Raw genomic sequence first — 19,591 nt, forward strand, 5'->3', positions numbered from 1 at the left:
CACACTAAGTAGCTGTTTTGAGTTTGATTGTTTTTGTTTGTTGTTTGTTTGTTTTTTTGGGCTTTTGTTTTGTCATGTTTTGTGGAAAATCAGTAATACATTGTATTTTAAAAAGATTTATATATTTTGGGAGATTTATTTGGCGAGTTCCCCTTTCAGAGGATCCTATTACTAATTTTCCTTTATATAAAATTATAGTGAAACATAAAAAAAAGCTGAATTAGAGAATGTTTCATACTTGACTTTTTTTAGAGTACTATCTGAAATTAGATTTTCAGTCCATCGCAATTTAATGTTTAATAAGATAATAACAAAGTCACTGAGGTTTAACTTGACACATTGTTGACACTGACATGAATTAAACATTGATCCATTGATGACATTTTATTTTTCTTCTTCATTGCAGAATCTAAAGAGACAGTCTGCAAAGCATAAGACAGATCACAATTATTCTACCAAGACTGCAGAACAACCTGAGAACTTCAAGAAAAACCGATATAAAGACATACTTCCATGCAAGTTCTAAATTTCCTTCCTTTTACATTAAGCACAGTACACTATTTCCAGTTATACATTTTATAGCTATTATACACAGTTTAATATTTATACAATAAAAAACTATTTGAAATCATACAACATAAAAAAACTCCATACAATACAATTTAGATGGATAGAGATAGCTAGCTAGATAGATAGCTAGCTAGATAGCTAGCTAGATAGCTAGCTAGATAGATAGCTAGATAGATAGCTAGATAGATAGCTAGATAGATAGCTAGATAGATAGCTAGATAGATAGCTAGATAGTGTAGGATATAAAAAAGGAATTAGATTAATCACATGTAAAGAAATCCTTGGCAGTTCCTGTATGATACATGATGGAATTAACTTACGTTTGCCCTACACCAGTGCTCCACTAAGCCCTACGTTCACTGCAATTTTTGTGTCAAATTATATTTCTGCTGTAATGCAATGGAAAGCAAGATTTAGCCACAATGCTCCACTTACCCTTCCTCTTTGGTCCTGTTATGTTCTTCACCCTGCAGAGAATTAAGATAACATCAGGGTTCTAATCTATCCATTCTCTGCGGAAGAACTTTAAATAGCAGTCCTACCTTCCCTCACATTCTATGATACACTTTATAGGTCACACATTACAGTTGCTTTCTAACAGGTAGGGGGTTAAATGGAGAAAACATTTTTTTATTTTTTCATTTTATTTTATTCTTTATTTTTGTTGTGCATGTGAAAAAACAAAGATTGCACAATATACAAATATATCAAAGAATTGGTTGTCAGATATAAACAGTTGTACATATATTTTTTTTATATAATGAGACGCATAGTGCATATTTAAGTAGACTTTGCTATAAAGTTTGAGTAACAGGTGAGGTCTGCAGATAGGTAAGTGATAAGCGATAGACCATCAGGTTGTGGCAAATTTGCTTTGGCTTAGTAAGTGACACTAGAGTGACAAAGTTAGATGCTACATTGACTCATAAAGCAAAGTGAAAACTATAACTAAAACATCTATTTTTAAGCGTGGCGAGCTATAACTGTGAGGATTGACTTAAAATGGGTCAATGATGCTGCTTCATCCGATACCACAGGTATGCCTCACTTGTGAACTGATCTTGCTTCCAGGCACAAGTCGCTGGATGATTTTCAGGTTGCTTTCCGGTTCCACATGGGGATCTCCCAGCTTATGGGGATGAATGTTGCGGTACGTCAGTTTTTCCCCTCTCAATGCCCTGGTCGGTGAATCAGCTGGTGCATTGGTAGGACTGCTGTTCTTCAAGGCTCCCACTCCACAGGCCACCCCACAGGGCTGTGGACAGCTGATGGACAGTGCCTCCATCTTGGCTCTCGGCCCAGAGGAAGGACAGAGCACTGGAACGCCACTGGAGACCTCCCCTGTTGCGGCCGAGGTGGGTTATAGTTTCTGCTGGCGAGACTCGATACGGGACCAAAAGGATGCACATATGGCATCAAAAGCCGCATTAAACTTTTCTTCCCAACGGGACACTGGGTGTTCGGTCGGTGTGGCGCCCATTTTGGGTATGCTCAGGTTGATGGTTCTTCGAACGGAACACATGTTAGTGCCATCTGATTCATAAAGATTACTGGACATCAGACATTTTTTTGTGTAACAGGGGGCATGAGCATGTTTATTCAACACATGATTCATTCTCATAGCAGAAGTTACTAGATGATTAACTTGATGAGTATACTAGAAGAAGTGCGGATTCCTGTGAGGTGCTTCCTTGAAGATTTTGGCTGATGCAGAGGAGATACAAAGACTAAGTTGCAAAAAACTCAAGAGTGCAGGGGTGGATGCAGAGGTGCAAGATTGTATGCGTCATAATGGCAAATTCATCTAGGTGTATTCACTGTTTTTGTTCTCAATAAGTCATGTTTTTTTTTTTTACTTTAATAGGTTAAAAACTAATCAGCAGATCAAAGATCTTATGGAATCATTTTTGAGATAGACATGAAACATCTCTTAATAATAGAGTTAGTCAGTGTGGCGAAACCAACTTCGCCACTGTGGGCTGGAGAAGCCTGGCTGCTAGCCTCCTGCCCTGCGACTATGGCCCCTGGACATATTGCACTTTAACCCCTTAAGGACCAAACTTCTGGAATAAAAGGGAATCATGACGTGTCAGGCACGTCATGTGTCCTTAAGGGGTTAAAGACTATATTTGGGCATGTATAATTTATATTGCTGCTACTGGCCCTTTAAAATCAGCGGTGGACATTTGGGGGCTACTGTCCCTTTAAGACTGTGAAGCATATTCTATTGTACTGCCTGTATATTGTATATGTATTTATGTATGCAGTTAACCTGGGTTATATATATATATATATATGCAGCCTTCATCTGATTGTTCGGTAGAATCACTCCATTCATTGTATTGAGGAAACTACCGAACAACCAGACCACCCAGGAATAAGTGTGCCTCCAATTACCGTTTGCAACAATGTTGCAAACGGGTAATTGGCAATCATGTAATGTGTTCTGTGTCCTCTGGGTGGCCGCCATTCAGGAAACAACCACGTGGCGGCGGCCATCTTTAACTACCGAACAGCGGTGTTTTGCCGTCGAGTGTCTGGAACTAAAATCGGACACTTGACTAGGCAAACACCGCTGAGACCTCCATACTTCCAGAAATTCGTATGGAAACTACCGAATGACCCGCCGTTCGGTAGAAAGAACCCCATAAACAAGGGAATTCATTCAAACCCTCTCGAGGCTCTATAACACAGGCAATTCGCCTGTTTTCATTCCCTTGTTTGTGACCGACCGCAGGGCCAAAATGCATGGAACTGTTTTCGGATACTTTACCCATGCGGTCGGTCAAATCTTTGGAGTCCCATAACTCCTGAACCATTTATCCGAATGGGCTGATTCTTGCATATGTTGTCCCCCTGAATAAGGGCTATCAGGGGATACCTGTTTTGGAGGTGTAGCATAGGTATTTGGGGTACATCCAGGAATTGGGGAAAAAGGTGTACGGTATAATTGTGTTAAGTGTTAATCTAAGGGGAGGAAATGTGTGGGAGGTACATCCATGTGATTGGTTAATTTCATCCTCCCCCTGGGAGTGTCCTGTATGTACTGGTTGGTAATAAAAGCCAGACTGGGTGTCCCAGTCTTGAGTTCCTGCTTAACCCTCAAAATGAAGTGTCGTCTCGTTATTGGGGGGAATTGGATTGTAAGCTGACTGCCAAGAGTGTAAGCGGATTGTATGCTTTTCTTGTTCAGCTGTTCCAGTTCGGAGTGTTATTTCGTATCCAGATCGGGAGTTTGGTGTTCTGCAGTAGCTGTACCTGTCTCTAGAAAAGGGGATTATCGCCTAAACGGATTTTTCCCCTTCTATGCTGAAACGGTCCGTTACAGTCAGATTCATCAAAAACTTTCACCAACACCTCCCGACTATCAACTGAATCAAGGGTCTAAACGTCACAGAATAGGTTGGCTGCTCAAATAAATCGCGGGCAGAGGACCCATGGGGCCGCTGCTCTGAGGCCCCCCTGGAGTAACTGAGCCCGGGACAGTTGCCCCATTTGCCCCGCGTTAAAGATGGCCCTGAGCAAAGGAGAAGTAGAGTTGTGTGTCATCAGCGTAAGAATGATACCTTAGGCCATGCCGCCTAATGATGCCCCCCCAGTGGTGGCAAATAAATTGCAAATAGCATGGGAGACAAGCAAATATGCACTCAGATTTTATAATACGACATAACCTTATGACATAATGTATTATACATACTCATGATAACATGTTTGGTGCCAATTTTGTTTTAAATACTTCGGAATATTGATACTCAGCTATTTAGAGAATTATTGCCCCTAGCATCTAATCCTTTGTTGTTCTTTTCCATGGTCAATAGGCATGGTTGATCCTTTCCAGGTCTATCTTAATAGTTTATTCTGTTCTTCTCCAAGTCGTTTCACAAATTTAAGTACTCTTTATGATGCTCACACCGCCATGAATGAAGTCTCATTTCTGATCCAAGTCTTTCTTCCTGATTCTAATTTTATGATGCAGCCCATCCCACAGCTAGGGCTGATGTGATTGTTTTCAATGATTTTTATGCCTGGCTTTCCTTATTGTATGTCTATTCTGTAAACGTTGTTCTAAATGTACTGATTGTTCTGATCTGAGAATTTACCTCTGATACTAGCTGTGTTCTGCCTAAAGTACTTATAAGAAATCTATATGTTTTATCTGTTACACCTGTGTTCATATTTGGTCTTTGGCAATGGTGGTACTTGACATTTCTTTATAATTTGGGTCAGAAATAACTATACCAATGTATTTATGTTTTCATGCAAAAAAAAATGGAAAATTGTTTCATACTTACCGTAATTTTCTTTTCCTGATAATTATTCACGGCAGCATTTACTCATGGGTTAGCTCCTCCCCTTACAGCAGAAAGGACAGGAAATAGAACTTTGAAACTGGTATAAATAGATCCTCCCCCTTCCCATCAGGCAGTCTTTGTAACTAGCTTCACAACTCCTATAGGATATGGGTGGAAACGTAATGCTGCCATGAATAATTATCAGGAAATGAAAATTACGGTAAGTATGAAGGAATTTTCTGTTTTCCTGACCATTATTCATGGCAGCATTTACTCATGGGTAATACCCAAGCAATATATATAGAGGGAGGGACAGAGTTTAAAAACAGTTAATAGCCATAAAACCATTATTGAGCTGTATAAATCTTAGAAGACTTTACGAAGCCAAACAAGAATCAACAGGAAATTGTCATAAAATCAGCTCAAACGAGGGGCGGGGCCGGTCCGCCGACGGGATCAGACATGCTTGGTCTGAGCTCCCGCCTTGGGACCGGGAAAACGGCGCTAACTGGAGGTAAAACCTTCAGAAACATCCGCAACGACACTCACCCTGACCCCCAGACTCTGAGGTACAAGGGGATACCCTCCATGAGGTGCTCCGTGACCCGATGACGGCCCGAGGCGTGAGGAGCTTGAGCCGGGACGAGACGGCCGCTCTCCCGGGTCTCCGGCCGGTGTCCGGCGCCCCCCCCCTCTCTGGACCGGGGGGGTCATCCCGGTCCATAAGGGAACCAAGCGGCTCGCCAAACCAGGCTCCAGTACTCACCCGAACGCGAGGTGACCACCGCATGGCGCTTCTCAAGATGGCCGCTATGACAGCCTGCACCAGGGCTAGGCTGGCGGACTGCGCCGAGCAAATAAAGACGGGACCCAGCGGTGGCACATACAGCCAGACGGCGCAAGTAAAAACCGGACGTTACAGGGCTGACAACACCTGCCAATTGCCGTGCGAGCAGAGAAGGCCGTACATGTCCAAGGGTGCGAGGTGGCATTATTGAATGTGGCTGTGAATCATTACCTCTCACACATCGTCCTATCCCAGGTTAATGCAATCCTGACCAAAGGATACCCACTGCCATTGCTGGATCACGTGTAGCTCACCGACGTTGTCCTGTCAGAAGGAAAACGGTAGGCAGCTCAGCTAGACAACATGAGCAGGACGGGTCCGAATCACAGCAGAGGCCGGACAGGCAGCTGCTTCAAGACACAGGAAAGCGGTACTCACCTGCAGCACCTGGCAACCTAGCCTCCAGAAGGGGCATCGGCTGACCCAGAGACTCTAAGCCAAGCGACCTACCCTGGGACTTACAACCCACGCAGAGAGTCACTGGAGCAAACCTCCCTACGCCGACAGCATCACTATACCCTGAGAGACTATCACGGGTCAAAAGGCAGGAATTATAATGTTAGCAACATTATTAACCGATAAATACCCAGCGACACAAATGATTTAGCTAATCTGTTTTATCTGCCAGATAAGCCTGTTGCCACATACGTGTCACTGCTTGATATGCTTAGTAGGGCTAGCACTACTAAGTTTCCACGCATGCTACCATCCCTTAGCAATGATACTTACCTGCTATTAGACCCTCCAGGCTTAAAAGGTTTTCATTAGTTTTCAGCTTGTATTACTGCTCTACTTCCCGGTTTAGAGTTACCCAGGCTAGCCATGCTGTCAGAACACACACCACATTAAGTTACAACATAGTTACTCACATTCGACCCACCATGTTATGCATGCTAATGTTGCTGTTTGACACCCTGGTGACTTACAACTAGATGTACATACCAATCTTGTTTATTCACATATAAAAACAAAATGTGCCAATACTAAATGCCATTTATGTGAAATACCATGTTTTCATAGGCTTGTATTATGCTGTTGTGGCATCGTCAGCTTGTATGTTATCTCGTGCACAATAAAAATAAAGAATTAAAAATAAAAAAATTAAAAAAAATAAAAAATAAAATCAGCTCAAACAAGATAATTTTTCTTAGAGGCTGCAAGGTCAGCAACCTCCTGGCATTCAATATCTGAAATATCCTGAATAAATTAAATCTAGAGTGTCAGATAGGAATTAAAGCCATGATAGCATAAGCTAGAGAAGGATAATGTCATTCTGATATAAAATTTCAAACCAAATTGATATCAATAAATCCGAACCTTGACAAAGGCATAAACTTCCAGAGATCATACTGGAACAAACAGATAATGTTGGATGAGAACGGACACACCATGCTATTAAACACGGGGAAAATTACACTGAGAATCCTACTACTTACTACTACTAATGTATTTATTAAATACAATTCACACTGCTTCCTCTTGCCTTGTGAACTACTTACCTGAAGATACAGGAACAAAATCAATTTCTGACTGTCAGAAAGAGGCAGAGCCTAGTATCGAAATAAGAGCCTGCTATTAAAACACTGCAACAATGACCCGATGTTGCAAAATTCAGATTCACAACAATACCTCACACAGTGGATGAATTGATAAAGCAATGATCAGTCACAGGAGAGGAATAAACTAATAACAGTACTAGGCAAAGGCAAGAAGAATCATATACAGATTAGTTGAGGGAAAAAAAATATATTGGTATGAACCATAGAATTTGTGGCAACTACTAAATTATAAGGAGGTCAACCACGTCAGTACCTACATTCAAATATAAACATGTTGTAAATAGTACAGATTATGCCAAACAGTATAATCAAATTTATTACAGACTGTTGTGCAACATAAGTAAGCAATATATATAATAGGCAAGATACTGATGGGAAGGTGGTAACCAGGGGCACATTATACATTGTGGCAACAGACATAATAAGCAGGATAGTAGAAGATATTCAGTTATCCTTATGAGAACAACAACCGCATACTTACTCTTACCTTATCTTCAGATAGTGATGTAGTATTTATGGCAGAGCCTATGGTGGTAAGCAGCTTGTTATATCTGCAAGATATCAACACCAATCCAAGCATATAATCCACAAGTATTAAATCAATGCAATGTTAGGAGTGACCACAACTTATACAGATCTAGGTACGGAGAACAGTCAAATGTTTGCCATCAACAAGCTGCATTACCTTACATTATGCAGGATGAATCAACCATGTAAAGCCACACATTGGTTGCAAATTCCAGATAAAAGGACACCTAGAAGAATCCCCATGAATATCAGAAGAGAGGTCCGTAATGGAACTACCTGTTTAGGGATTTCCTCTATTGTTCAGGCAGCAGGTGAATTTTACTTGAAATAGTAAACCTGGTAGAATGGTCTGGGAACTGGAAAGACCTTAAAATACTTGCAATACACAGCATCAAAGTTACCTGGAGTATATGAGCCTAAAAGAATACCTTTATTGCAGAAAGGAAATTATAATGTTCCCCTTCACAAAAGGGGAATCGGTCAGAAGTTTATGATCATTAACTCCTTAAGAACCAGAAGCATGCCACTCCTGACATATACTAAAGAGATTGCCAAACTTTCAGGTCCCCAAGGGATATAAAACATTTATGCTTTAAGGAAATTAATTCAGATTTAAAGAATAAAAGGTTACGACCAGGTGAAAGAAAAACCAATATTAACAGCTTTTAAATCAGGTAATGGCTTCAGTGTTACCTACTTATGAGATCAATTAATAGCCAAAATTGTGCTCCTGCAACCAGTATGATCTACTAAGCTGTGCATCAGTAATCAGGATATATCTGAAGGTAAAACACTGCCACCAATTGAAAAAACATTCCCTATCTTGAACAGAGAGGAGAGGATGCCTGGCAATAGACAAACCTTTGTAGAATGTATAAATACATAGGAGTGCACAAACACACAAAACAAAAAACCAAACATTGATTCTGTTAAACATTACCATGCTTCATTTTGGAAACACAGGTTTCATTCTCTCCTGGGAGAGGCATTCAGACAGGTTCAATAACACCTGCAATCTATCTGAAGTGGTAAAATGTGTTAATTGCTTATCCTGAAACACCCGTGGGAGAAGGAATCTAATACAAAGCCAAAAGCAGTATGTTTCCTTATCTACTTCATTTAAATAACTGAAATAGAAAATCCACAGTAGGCAATTATTAATTACTTACCCAGTACAACAGTGTATTTGTATTAGCTTGAATTGGGCAGTGCTACATTTCAGCGCAAAACAGACCTTAGATCATTTGTATATATTAAATGTACCAATGCCGTGTATAAATTGGGGTTATCTAATACTACCAACCTGTATACAGATTATATGAATCACATACATTGCAGATGTTTCTAACAGCACCTTATGCACAGATATATCAGTTACATATACTGAGTCTGTTTAAACAGTAATCATACATAGCCTACATCTGCTATATACAGTGACACTATGTCTGTACACATATTAAGATTATATGAGTGAGATAAATTGAGGCTGTGTTTTAACAGAACTTCATGCACATAATATACCATGCACATAATATACCACTTACATATATTGAGGTTGTGACTCACAACCCACACATGGAACCAGTATTAGATTGGACTCATATAGCGGATGAACTTATATCATTCACATATATTGTGTTTCCACTAATACATCAATCATATAGTGAACAGATACACTGAAGCAATGACTCCACACCATCTTACCTATAGAGCATGTAGAGGACATATACTGAGGTTGTGTTTTCACAGTGACTCAGAGCATATAAAGAACACACACTGAGGCAGAGTCTCCAGATCAACTCATACACAGACAATATAATGGATATATATACTAAGGCAGTGTCCTCAAAGTAACTCATACACAGAGCATCTTGTGGATACATATACTGAGGCAGAGTCCTCATTGTAACTCATACATAGAGCCTATAGTGGATACATATACTGAGGCTGTGTCCTCATAGTGACTCATACACAGAGCATCTAGTGGATAGATATACTGAGGCAGAGTCTTTATTGTAACTCATACATAGAGCCTATAGTGGATACATATACGGCAGAGTCCTCATTGTAACTCATACATACAGCATAGAGCATACATACAGCATATAGTGGGTACCAATATTGAGGCCGTGTCCTCACAGTAACTCATACATAGAGCATATAGTGGATATATATATATATATATATATATATATATATATATATATATATACTGAGGCTGTGTCCTCATAGTAACTCCTATAGAGAGCATATAGAGGAAACTTACACAGAGGCAATGTCCTCACAGAAACTATTACATAGTGCATATGGTGGATAATACATACATATATATATATATATATATACATATACATACATATACATACATACATACACACATACATACATACATATACATACTGAGGCAGTGTCCTCATAATAACTTATACCAAGAGCATATAGTGGGTACATATACTGAGGCCGTGTCCTCATAGTAACCCATACATAGAGCATTCAGTGTATATATATATACTGAGGCCGTGTCCTCATAGTAACTCATACATAGAGCATATAATGGACACACACTGGGACTTAATACCAATTCATACATTAGAGCATATAGTGGAAACATACCGATGCTGTACCACCACCAGTTTATGTACAGATACTGAGGCCCGGTGGTCTCCTGTGCAGTATACCACTATCTGCAAAAGCCTGCTTATTTGCGATAATGCACAGATAACAGCAATCAATGCCACATACCCTGATAGAAACAAGTGTGTGTGTGGACTTAGGTTTTTAAAAACTGTTATATACATGTGTGTACTTCAATCAGACATCCAGTAAAGTTCTCTTACCTTGGATATTTCTCTGTCTTCAGGCTGTGGAATTCCAGCAGACTTCATACAGCCAGGATATCCATCATTAGCACTCTTTTTCACAATGTCTCATTGTATTTATATCAGCACTCTTTTGCACAATGCCTCCTTGCATTATCAGCACTCTTTTTTGCATATCAGCACTACTTTGCCCAATGCATACTTGTATTAACAGCACTCTTTTGCACCAAACATCCTTGTGTAAACTTACCTAAATGCTCACCACACAATCTCCTAAATGTGACCTATTTGTTAGAAGGAAGCCTAATGTAAGCAGCTGGGAGGGATTGAAATAACAGAGACCCAGGTGCCTATAATAGTTTTAATCTACATTGCTAATGCACTTACCTGAACCGTTGCAGGCCTGTGTTTCAGCGGCAAAATGGGGATTTGAACAACTGACAGCCTAAACTGTTTAAACTATAGGCTTCCATCTGTACCCCATATGCCATCCATCATCACTATACAAGGTGGAATACATAGAATAGGTATACCCCGGTAGTCACAACTCTGTTGGGCGTCATGTATGCAGTGTACCGCTGTCATCCCCTCAGGGAGAGAGATAGGTTAGACTCCTGATTGCTGAAGGAGGATCACAGGCTGGCAACTCTTACCGGTATGCTTTTTGCAGGGTCTTCAGGGGTAAGAGGCTGAACCCTGGCCTGGCTTCATGTAGGCAGTATATCATATCCATCCCCAGAGGGGGTACCCAAGCTGGCATGTTGCTGGGTCTTCAGGGAAAAGAGGCTGAACCCTGGCATGCAGTGGACCATTTTCATCCCTTTCAGGGAGAGGTTGGGTCCGACCCCCAGTCACTAAAGGGGGTACCCAGGCTAGCCACTTCATCTTAGTGCGTTTTGCTGGGTCTTCAGGGCTTAGAGGCTGAACCCTGGCATGGCTCCAAAATATTGCCTGGTGAGCATAAAAGAAAAAATCTAGGTCTGCATAAGCAGACTCCTTCCAAACTGCTGTGAAGGACAGGAAAAAAGACTGCCTGATGGGAAGGGGGAGGATCTATTTATACCAGTTTCAAAGTTCTATTTCCTGTCCTTTCTGCTGTAAGGGGAGGAGCTAACCCATGAGTAAATGCTGCCATGAATAATGGTCAGGAAAAAGGATTTTCTTCTGTGATAATTCATGTGATATATTTGCATATTTTCTGCACATTTGTAAATTGACTAATTTATTCGTGCAATAATAATTTTTATTTAACTGATGTCTTAAGCACCTATATTCTCCACGATATATCACTTCTTGTCACATTTGAAACCAATAAAATTTAACAAACACGAAACACATTCACAACCCGTCAACATTTAATTCCGATATGTAATGATAATTGTGGGACAAATACTACAATTTATATTTTGTGAAAAGTATGAAAAACATTATTTTTTATTACTATGAAAATATTCATATTTATTAATATAATTATTAATATTGCACATTAATTATCATAAGGCAAAGCCCACAATTTTGACAGACCTACTATTTTATCGCTGATCCTAAATTCTTGTAGTTCAACTTAATTTTATAATTCAATATAATATAACATTCAATAACTATATTACTTGAAAATATAATGTATTGTGTCTGACAATATAAATAATAATAATAATTTAATAAAATTGTCTTTACATTGTATTGTAAATTTGCATGCTAAGTTTGCCACCTATCCCCTTTTACTAATAAGAATATTAAGAAAGAAATACCATCAGAAGCCTTGTTCTAAATGTGTTTCAAATCAAGATCCCTCTCAAACATACAAAATAAGGAGAAGACATTACATTTTGTATAGACAGTTGTTTAGGGATACAGGAAATCACAATACCGACATAGTGATTTCCTGTATGACTCATGAAGCACCTACCATGGTATAACGGACAAAACCTCTGATAATCCAGCTGGCGCACAGAATCATTGATTTTTTTTTGTTTGTTTACTCCTAATACTAATAGTTAGCATAGTCATTAGTACTGATTATTATAAATGATGATGTATCTTTGAATGAAATCAGAATGTTTGTCTAATTTACGGAATGAAACCATGTTTCTTTGCTTTCGTCAGTTGACCACAGCCGAGTGGAACTATCACTGATAACGTCAGATGAAGATTCGGATTACATCAATGCCAATTTTATCAAGGTAAATGTTTATTTCTACATAAGAGGAAAAAAAAGTAGTTTCACTAAATCAAGATACAGGCACACTAAGTTGACGTATTGTGAGTCACTACATTGACAGATGCATACATTCTGTCTTACTGTTTCTCATTAAGCCTAGCACATGTTCTGAACTGAGAAGAACCTTTGATGTTTAGTAGACACTGTGGAATAACACACTCTGGGTTATTCAATTAAAAATGGAATACCCCAGTCCAGATTATAAAAAAAAGTCTAGAATTAAATGATGAATATGAAAATCGAATGCTCATATTCACAGTTCATAATTGGCCACAGTTGAACAATATTTTCAAGCAGATACCGAAAAATTTACAGTTGCAAGAAAAAGTATGTGAACCCTTTGGAATGATATGGATTTCTGCACAAATTGGTCATAAAATGTTATCTGATCATCATCTAAGTCACAACAATAGAAAATCACAGTCTGTTAAAACTAATAACACACAAAGAATGAAATGTTGACATGTTTTTATTGAACGCACCATGTAAACATTCACAGTGCAGGTGGAAAAAGTATGTGAACCCCTAGACTAATGACATCTCCAAGAGCTAATTGGAGTGAGATGTCAGCCAACGGGAGTCCAATCAATGAGATGAGATTGGAGGTGTTGGTTACAGCTGCCCTGCCCTATAAAAAACACACACCAGTTCTGGATTTGCTTTTCACAAGAAGCATTGCCTGATGTGAATGATGCCTCGCACAAAAGAGCTCTCAGAAGACCTACGATTAAGAATTGTTGACTTGCATAAAGCTGGAAAGGGTTATACAAAAAGTATCTCCAAAAGCCTTGCTGTTCATCAGTCCACGGTAAGACAAATTGTCTATAAATGGAGAAATTTCAGCACTGTTGCTACTCTCCCTAGGAGTGGCCGTCCTGTAAAGATGACTGCAAGAGCACAGCGCAGACTGCTCAATGAGGTGAAGAAGAATCCTAGAGTGTCAACTTACAAAAGTCACTGGCAAATGCTAATATCCCTGTTAGCGAATCTACAATACGTAAAACACTAAACAAGAATGGATTTCATGGGAGGATACCACAGAGGAAGCCACTGCTGTCCAAACAAAACATTGCTCCACGTTTACAGTTTGCACAAGAGCACCTGGATGTTCCACAGCAGTACTGGCAAAATATTCTGGGGACAGATGAAACCAAAGTTGAGTTGTTTGGAAGAAACACAGAACACTATGTGTTGCAAAAAAGAGGCACAGCACACCAACATCAAAACCTCATCCCAACTGTGAAGTATGGTGGTTGGGGCATCATGGTATGGGGCTGCTTTGATGTGTCAGGGCCTGGACGGATTGCTTTCATCGAAGGAAAAATGAATTCCCAATTTTATCAAGACATTTTGTAGGAGAACTTAAGGCCATCTGTCTACCAGCTGAAGCTCAACAGAAGATGGATGTTGCAACAGGACAATGACCCAAAGCATAGAAGTAAATCAACAACAGAATGGCTTAAACAGAAGAAAATACGCCTTCTGAAGTGGCCCAGTCAGAGTCCTGACCTCAACCCGATTGAGATGCTGTGGCATGACCTCAAGAAAGCGATTCACACCAGACATCCCAAAAATATTGCTGAACTGAAACAGTTCTGTAAAGAAGAATGGTCAAGAATTACTCCTGACCGTTGTGCACGTCTGATCTGCAACTACAGGAAACGTTTGGTTGAAGTTATTGCTGCCAAAGGAGGGTCAACCAGTTATTAAATCCAAGGGTTCACATACTTTTTCCACCTGCACTGTGAATGTTTACATGGTGTGTTCAATAAAAACATGGAAACATTTCATTCTTTGTGTATTATTAGTTTAAGCAGACTGTGATTGTCTATTGTTGTGACTTAGATGATGATCAGATCACATTTTATGACCAATTTGTGCAGAAATCCATATCATTCCAAAGGGTTCACATACTTTTTCTTGCAACTGTAAATACAAGATATTATTAGAAAAATCTACAGTTAGTATCATTATGATAGATGGCTAGCTCCATTTGAAAAAGGGTTGGCTCCGTAGAAGAGTTCAATATACCCTCACTATAAAAACATTTATTAAGTTATTAAAATATATATCATTATATTCCTGTAGGTTCACATGCAAAAAGTAGTGAATTTGTTTTGCAATTTTTTTTTTTATTATTAATTTTATATAGTATTGGCGCATAAGAATTGCTGATGTTAACCCTGTAGCATTAGAGATTAAATATATGCATTCCAACTATATTTGCCTTTCGTAAATATAAATAACTCAAATTTAACTAAATTTAGTTATTTTGTGAGGGTATAAACAGAATGAGTCCCATTGTCAGTCATATGGCTAATGAAAGATATTACAAAACTAGATTTGGTGGTAAACGAAGTGTTATATATGTAACAAGCGGAATTTATCTTGGAGTTGTAAGAAGGTAAGTAGTTTTTTTGTTTTGATATATATTGTCTGCCAGACAGCCACTCGGGATGCTTCCGGAATCCAAACAGACTTTTGGTCCGTTATCTGACACTGGGCGTCCTCCAGAGTCAGATTTTCCCTATAGGAAAGCATTAAATAATGCTTTCCTATGGGGAGGTTTAATGTGCGCGTGACGATTGCCGCGCATGCACATTAGAATTCCCCCGTCGAGGAGCATGGGCGGAGCCCGACTCAGTGCTGAGGGACATCGGTGCTGGATTCAGGTAAGTGGCTGAAGGGATTTTAACCCATTCAGCCCCACAGGACAGGGGCACGAGGTAGGGGGGGAACCATTAACCATATAGTGCCAGGAAAACGGCTTTGTTTTCCTGGCACTATAGGATCACTTTAACTGTAACACTCCTACCCTTACATGCTTACCAGATGATGGTAATCATATTGATCACTATCAATTAGACTGACCAAGCTGACAATCTTTAGAGTTGTTAAGTTTACAGGTTCGCATTCTATATAACTGACTCACCATAAAATGCTTTATTGCAGGGAGTGTATTACCCTAAAGCATACATTGCCACTCAAGGTCCCTTGCCGGGTACTGTAATTGACTTCTGGAGGATGATCTGGGAATATAAGGTTGAGGTAAGACCGTTATTGTTTCTAAACATAGAGTTGCATGAAACAGAATAATATAATGGTAACTGTACCAGGTGCATTAATGGTAAAAGGGTGAAAGTGGTTTGGAAATTGCAAATTTTAGATAAAAAAATTCAGGGAGGTTGGGGCGGGAGACTTCACAAATAGTTAATTTTCCAGCTTCTCAATTGGCCCAAAATTTGCAAACCCTTTGTGAGTACACCCCTCACATTTTTGTAAATATTATATTATATCCTTTTTTATGTGACAACACTGAAGAAATGATACTCTGCTACAACGTAAAGCAGTAAGTGTACAGCCTGTAAAACAGTGTAAATCTGGTGTCCTCTCATTAATGTCTAAACCCTTGGCAACAAAAGTGAGTACACCCCTAAGTGGAAATGTACAAATTGGGCCCAAAGTGTCAATATTTTGTGTGGCCACCATTATTTTTCAGCACTGCCTTAACCCTCATGGGCATGGAGTTCAGGTTGCCTCTGAAGTCCTCTTCCACTCATCCATGACGACATCATGGAGCTGGTGGATGTTAGAAAGCTTGCGCTACCCCACCTTCCATTTGAGGATGCCCCACAGGTGCTCAATAGGGTTTAGGTCTGGAGACATGCTTGGCCAGTCCATCAACTTTACCTTCAGCTTCTTTAGCAAGGCAGTGGTCATCCTGGAGGTGTGTTTCGGGTCGTTATCATGTTGGAAAACTGTCCTGAGGCCAAGTCTCCGATCATGCTCTGCTTCAGTATGTCACAGTACATGTTGGCATTAATGGTTTCCTCAATGAACTGTAGCTCCACAGTGCCGGCAGCACTCATGCAGGGCCAGACCATGACACCACCACCATGCTTGACTGTAGGCAAGGCACACTTGTCTTTGTAATCCTCAGCTGGTTGCTACCACACACTTGACACCATCTGAACCAAATAAGTTTATCTTGATCTCATCAGACCACAGGACATGGTTCCAGTAATCCATGTCCTTAGTCTGCTTGTCTTCAGCAAACTGTGTGCAGGCTTTCTTGTGCATCATCTTTAGAAGAAGCTTCCTTCTGAGACGACAGCCATGCAGACCAATTTTATGCAGTGTGCAGTGTATGGTCTGAGCACTGACAGGCTGACCCCCACCCCTTCAACCTCTACAGCAATGCTGGCAGCACTCATATGTCTATTTCCCAAAGACAACCTCTGGATATGACGCTGAGCACGTGCACTCAACTTCTTTGGTCGACCTTGGCGAGGCCTGTTCTGAATGGAACTTGTCCTGTGAAACCACTGTATGGTCTTGCCCACCATTCTGCAGCTCAGTTTCAGTGTCTTTGCAATCTTCTTATACCCAGACCATTGTTATATAGAGCAACAATTCTTTTTTTCAGATCCTCAGAGAGTTCTTTGCCATCAGGTGCCATGTTGAACTTCCAGTGACCAGTATATGAGTGAGTGTGAGAGCGATAACACCAAACTTAACACACCTGCTCCCCATTCACACCTTAACACCTTGTAACACTTAAAAGTCACATGACACCGGGGAAGGAAAATGGCTAATTTGGCCCAATTTGGACTTTTCCACTTAGGGGTGTACTCACATTTGTTGCCAACGGTTTAACATTAATGGCTGTATGTTGAGTTATTTTGAGAGGACAGCAAATTTAGACTGTTTTACAGGCTGTAAACTTACTACATTGTAGCAGAGTGTCATTTCTTCAGTGTTGTTAAATGAAAAGATATAAAATATTTACAGAAATGTGAGGGGTGTACTCACTTTTGTGAGATACTGTATATAACAAATCCTCAGGTCAACAACTCTAGTGCTCTGCACTAATGATACAAAATGGGCTTTAATTTGATGTCACATATACATGGATAGATACTCATTAATTTAAAAAAAAGGGCAAAAAATTGAAAAAAACAAAACAATATATATTTTCTTCCACAGTTTTGGCAATATTAGCGTGTGCATAATATGTCCTGCTTACGAAAAATAAATTAATTTGTATGTCGTTATTTATAGACTACATAATATGTGTAGGACCATTTTTTGCTATTTTGTACCAAGTGTAGTGGTAATAAGCATTTTGTCTGCATTGTTGACCGACACAGTGAGCTACTACAGTACATTTTGCAAACTATATGTGTGCTATGGCAGTATAACACTTCACAGGTTGCTCAGCTATGCTGTCAGAATATAGGAATACTCCTGTATGTATGTTTGCCAGGTATATTATAGATGTTGAAGGGTCATACTTGTGACGCAGCCATTCATTTTTTTTCTAACTTTTTATGCTGTGTCCATGTTCCATTTTTAAGTAGTTTAGCTGGTTTGTTTTTCAAACTACCCCACAAAAGCATACCATTGTTTTTAAAGAATATCCTGGGGTATTTCAAAATGCATATTTTGAACCTTGGAGTGGGATAAATTTTTTTAGCTAGTTTGTTCCAGGTTTAGTGGTAATGAGCATTTTTTAATGTATTTTTTTATTCTTTTAAACTTTTTTTTACTTATTACATTTTTGAAACTATTTTAAAATATTTCAATTAATTAATAAAATACATTTAGCCCCTGAGGTTAAAAAAAAATAAACCTTAACCCTCAGGGGTAAAAAAAATAATCAGATCACAGTAAAATGCAGTCCCTGCCAATTGATCACTGGATCAATTGGCAGAGAAGGGGTTCATTTTAATTTTAAATTGGTAAAGGGGTGAGATTTTACTTTATATTTTACAGGGAGAATATCGCTATTGATCCGTCTCCCTGCACTTCACACTGAACGCGGAAGCGCAAGGAAGCAGACCAGGAGTCCCCACAGCACATGTGCTCGCTCTGACAGCCTGTCAGAGCAATTGCAGCTGCAGGGACAGCGCGATCGGGTGCTCCCGATCTGCCCCTTTAGTAAATGATAAAAAATTTAGATCATGCATCCTTAACGGTAGGACAAGCATGACGGAAAATTTCCGTCTAGCATAGCGAAGGGGTTAAGCTAAAACGCTGTAACTTTGCATGGTCATCTGTTTCATGGCAGAGTAGCTAGTGTCCCTAAACACATCCACTTTCCAATAATACCACTTATATTTCACCGTGGAATATCTAGCAGGGATAAAATTTCACAAATTGACTTGATGTGAAGGTGGCATCCTACCACAGTACCACATTTGAATTCAATGAGGTTTTCAGAATGTTCAATTTTTTTCACAAATGTTTAGAAATGTAGTCTGCATGGCTAGGTGTTTGATTTTATACCCCTGTGGTAATGGGTCTGATTAAAAAAACCTGAATTCAATCATTAATCATTTGTTTATTTTATTGACAGGTAATAGTCATGGCTTGTATGGAATTTGAAATGGGGAAGGTAAGTGTCAATCACCTGAATTTCACTTTTGTACAAAATGGAGATGATGAACGATTCAGAGAGGCTGCAAGGTCCTCTGTTAATTTTATTTCCCTTGAATGAAATGTCATAAAGTAGACGATATTTATCCATATCACGATGGGAAATAACAATATGTGGCAGAAATGGCTTTAATAGGACTCTCCAGTGCCAGGAAAACAAACCCGTTTTCCTGGCACTGCAGGATCCTTCAGTGCCCCCCTCTCTCCCACCCCCCATCCCTTGTTGCTGAAGGAGTTCAAACCTCTTAAGTGACTTACCTGAATCTAGCGCCTATGCTCCTCCGCTGACGTCTGCAATGGCTGCGCGCACATATTAG

At 39.6% G+C, this 19,591-nt stretch overlaps 1 protein-coding gene across 1 annotated transcript in view; it reads left to right on the plus strand.

Annotated features, from left to right (window-relative positions):
* LOC134590658 (tyrosine-protein phosphatase non-receptor type 22-like) overlaps window positions 1-19,591 on the plus strand; it is a 149,539-nt gene that overhangs the window by 69,073 nt on the left and 60,875 nt on the right. The window contains exons 2-5 of the mRNA XM_063444421.1: window positions 407-515; window positions 12,722-12,798; window positions 15,789-15,884; window positions 19,195-19,233. Coding sequence (XP_063300491.1) covers window positions 407-515; window positions 12,722-12,798; window positions 15,789-15,884; window positions 19,195-19,233 — 321 coding nt within the window. The remainder of the gene's footprint in view (window positions 1-406; window positions 516-12,721; window positions 12,799-15,788; window positions 15,885-19,194; window positions 19,234-19,591) is intronic.

The sequence above is a fragment of the Pelobates fuscus genome, chromosome 1 (assembly GCF_036172605.1).
Source record: "Pelobates fuscus isolate aPelFus1 chromosome 1, aPelFus1.pri, whole genome shotgun sequence".
NCBI classification, from domain to species: domain Eukaryota; kingdom Metazoa; phylum Chordata; class Amphibia; order Anura; family Pelobatidae; genus Pelobates; species Pelobates fuscus.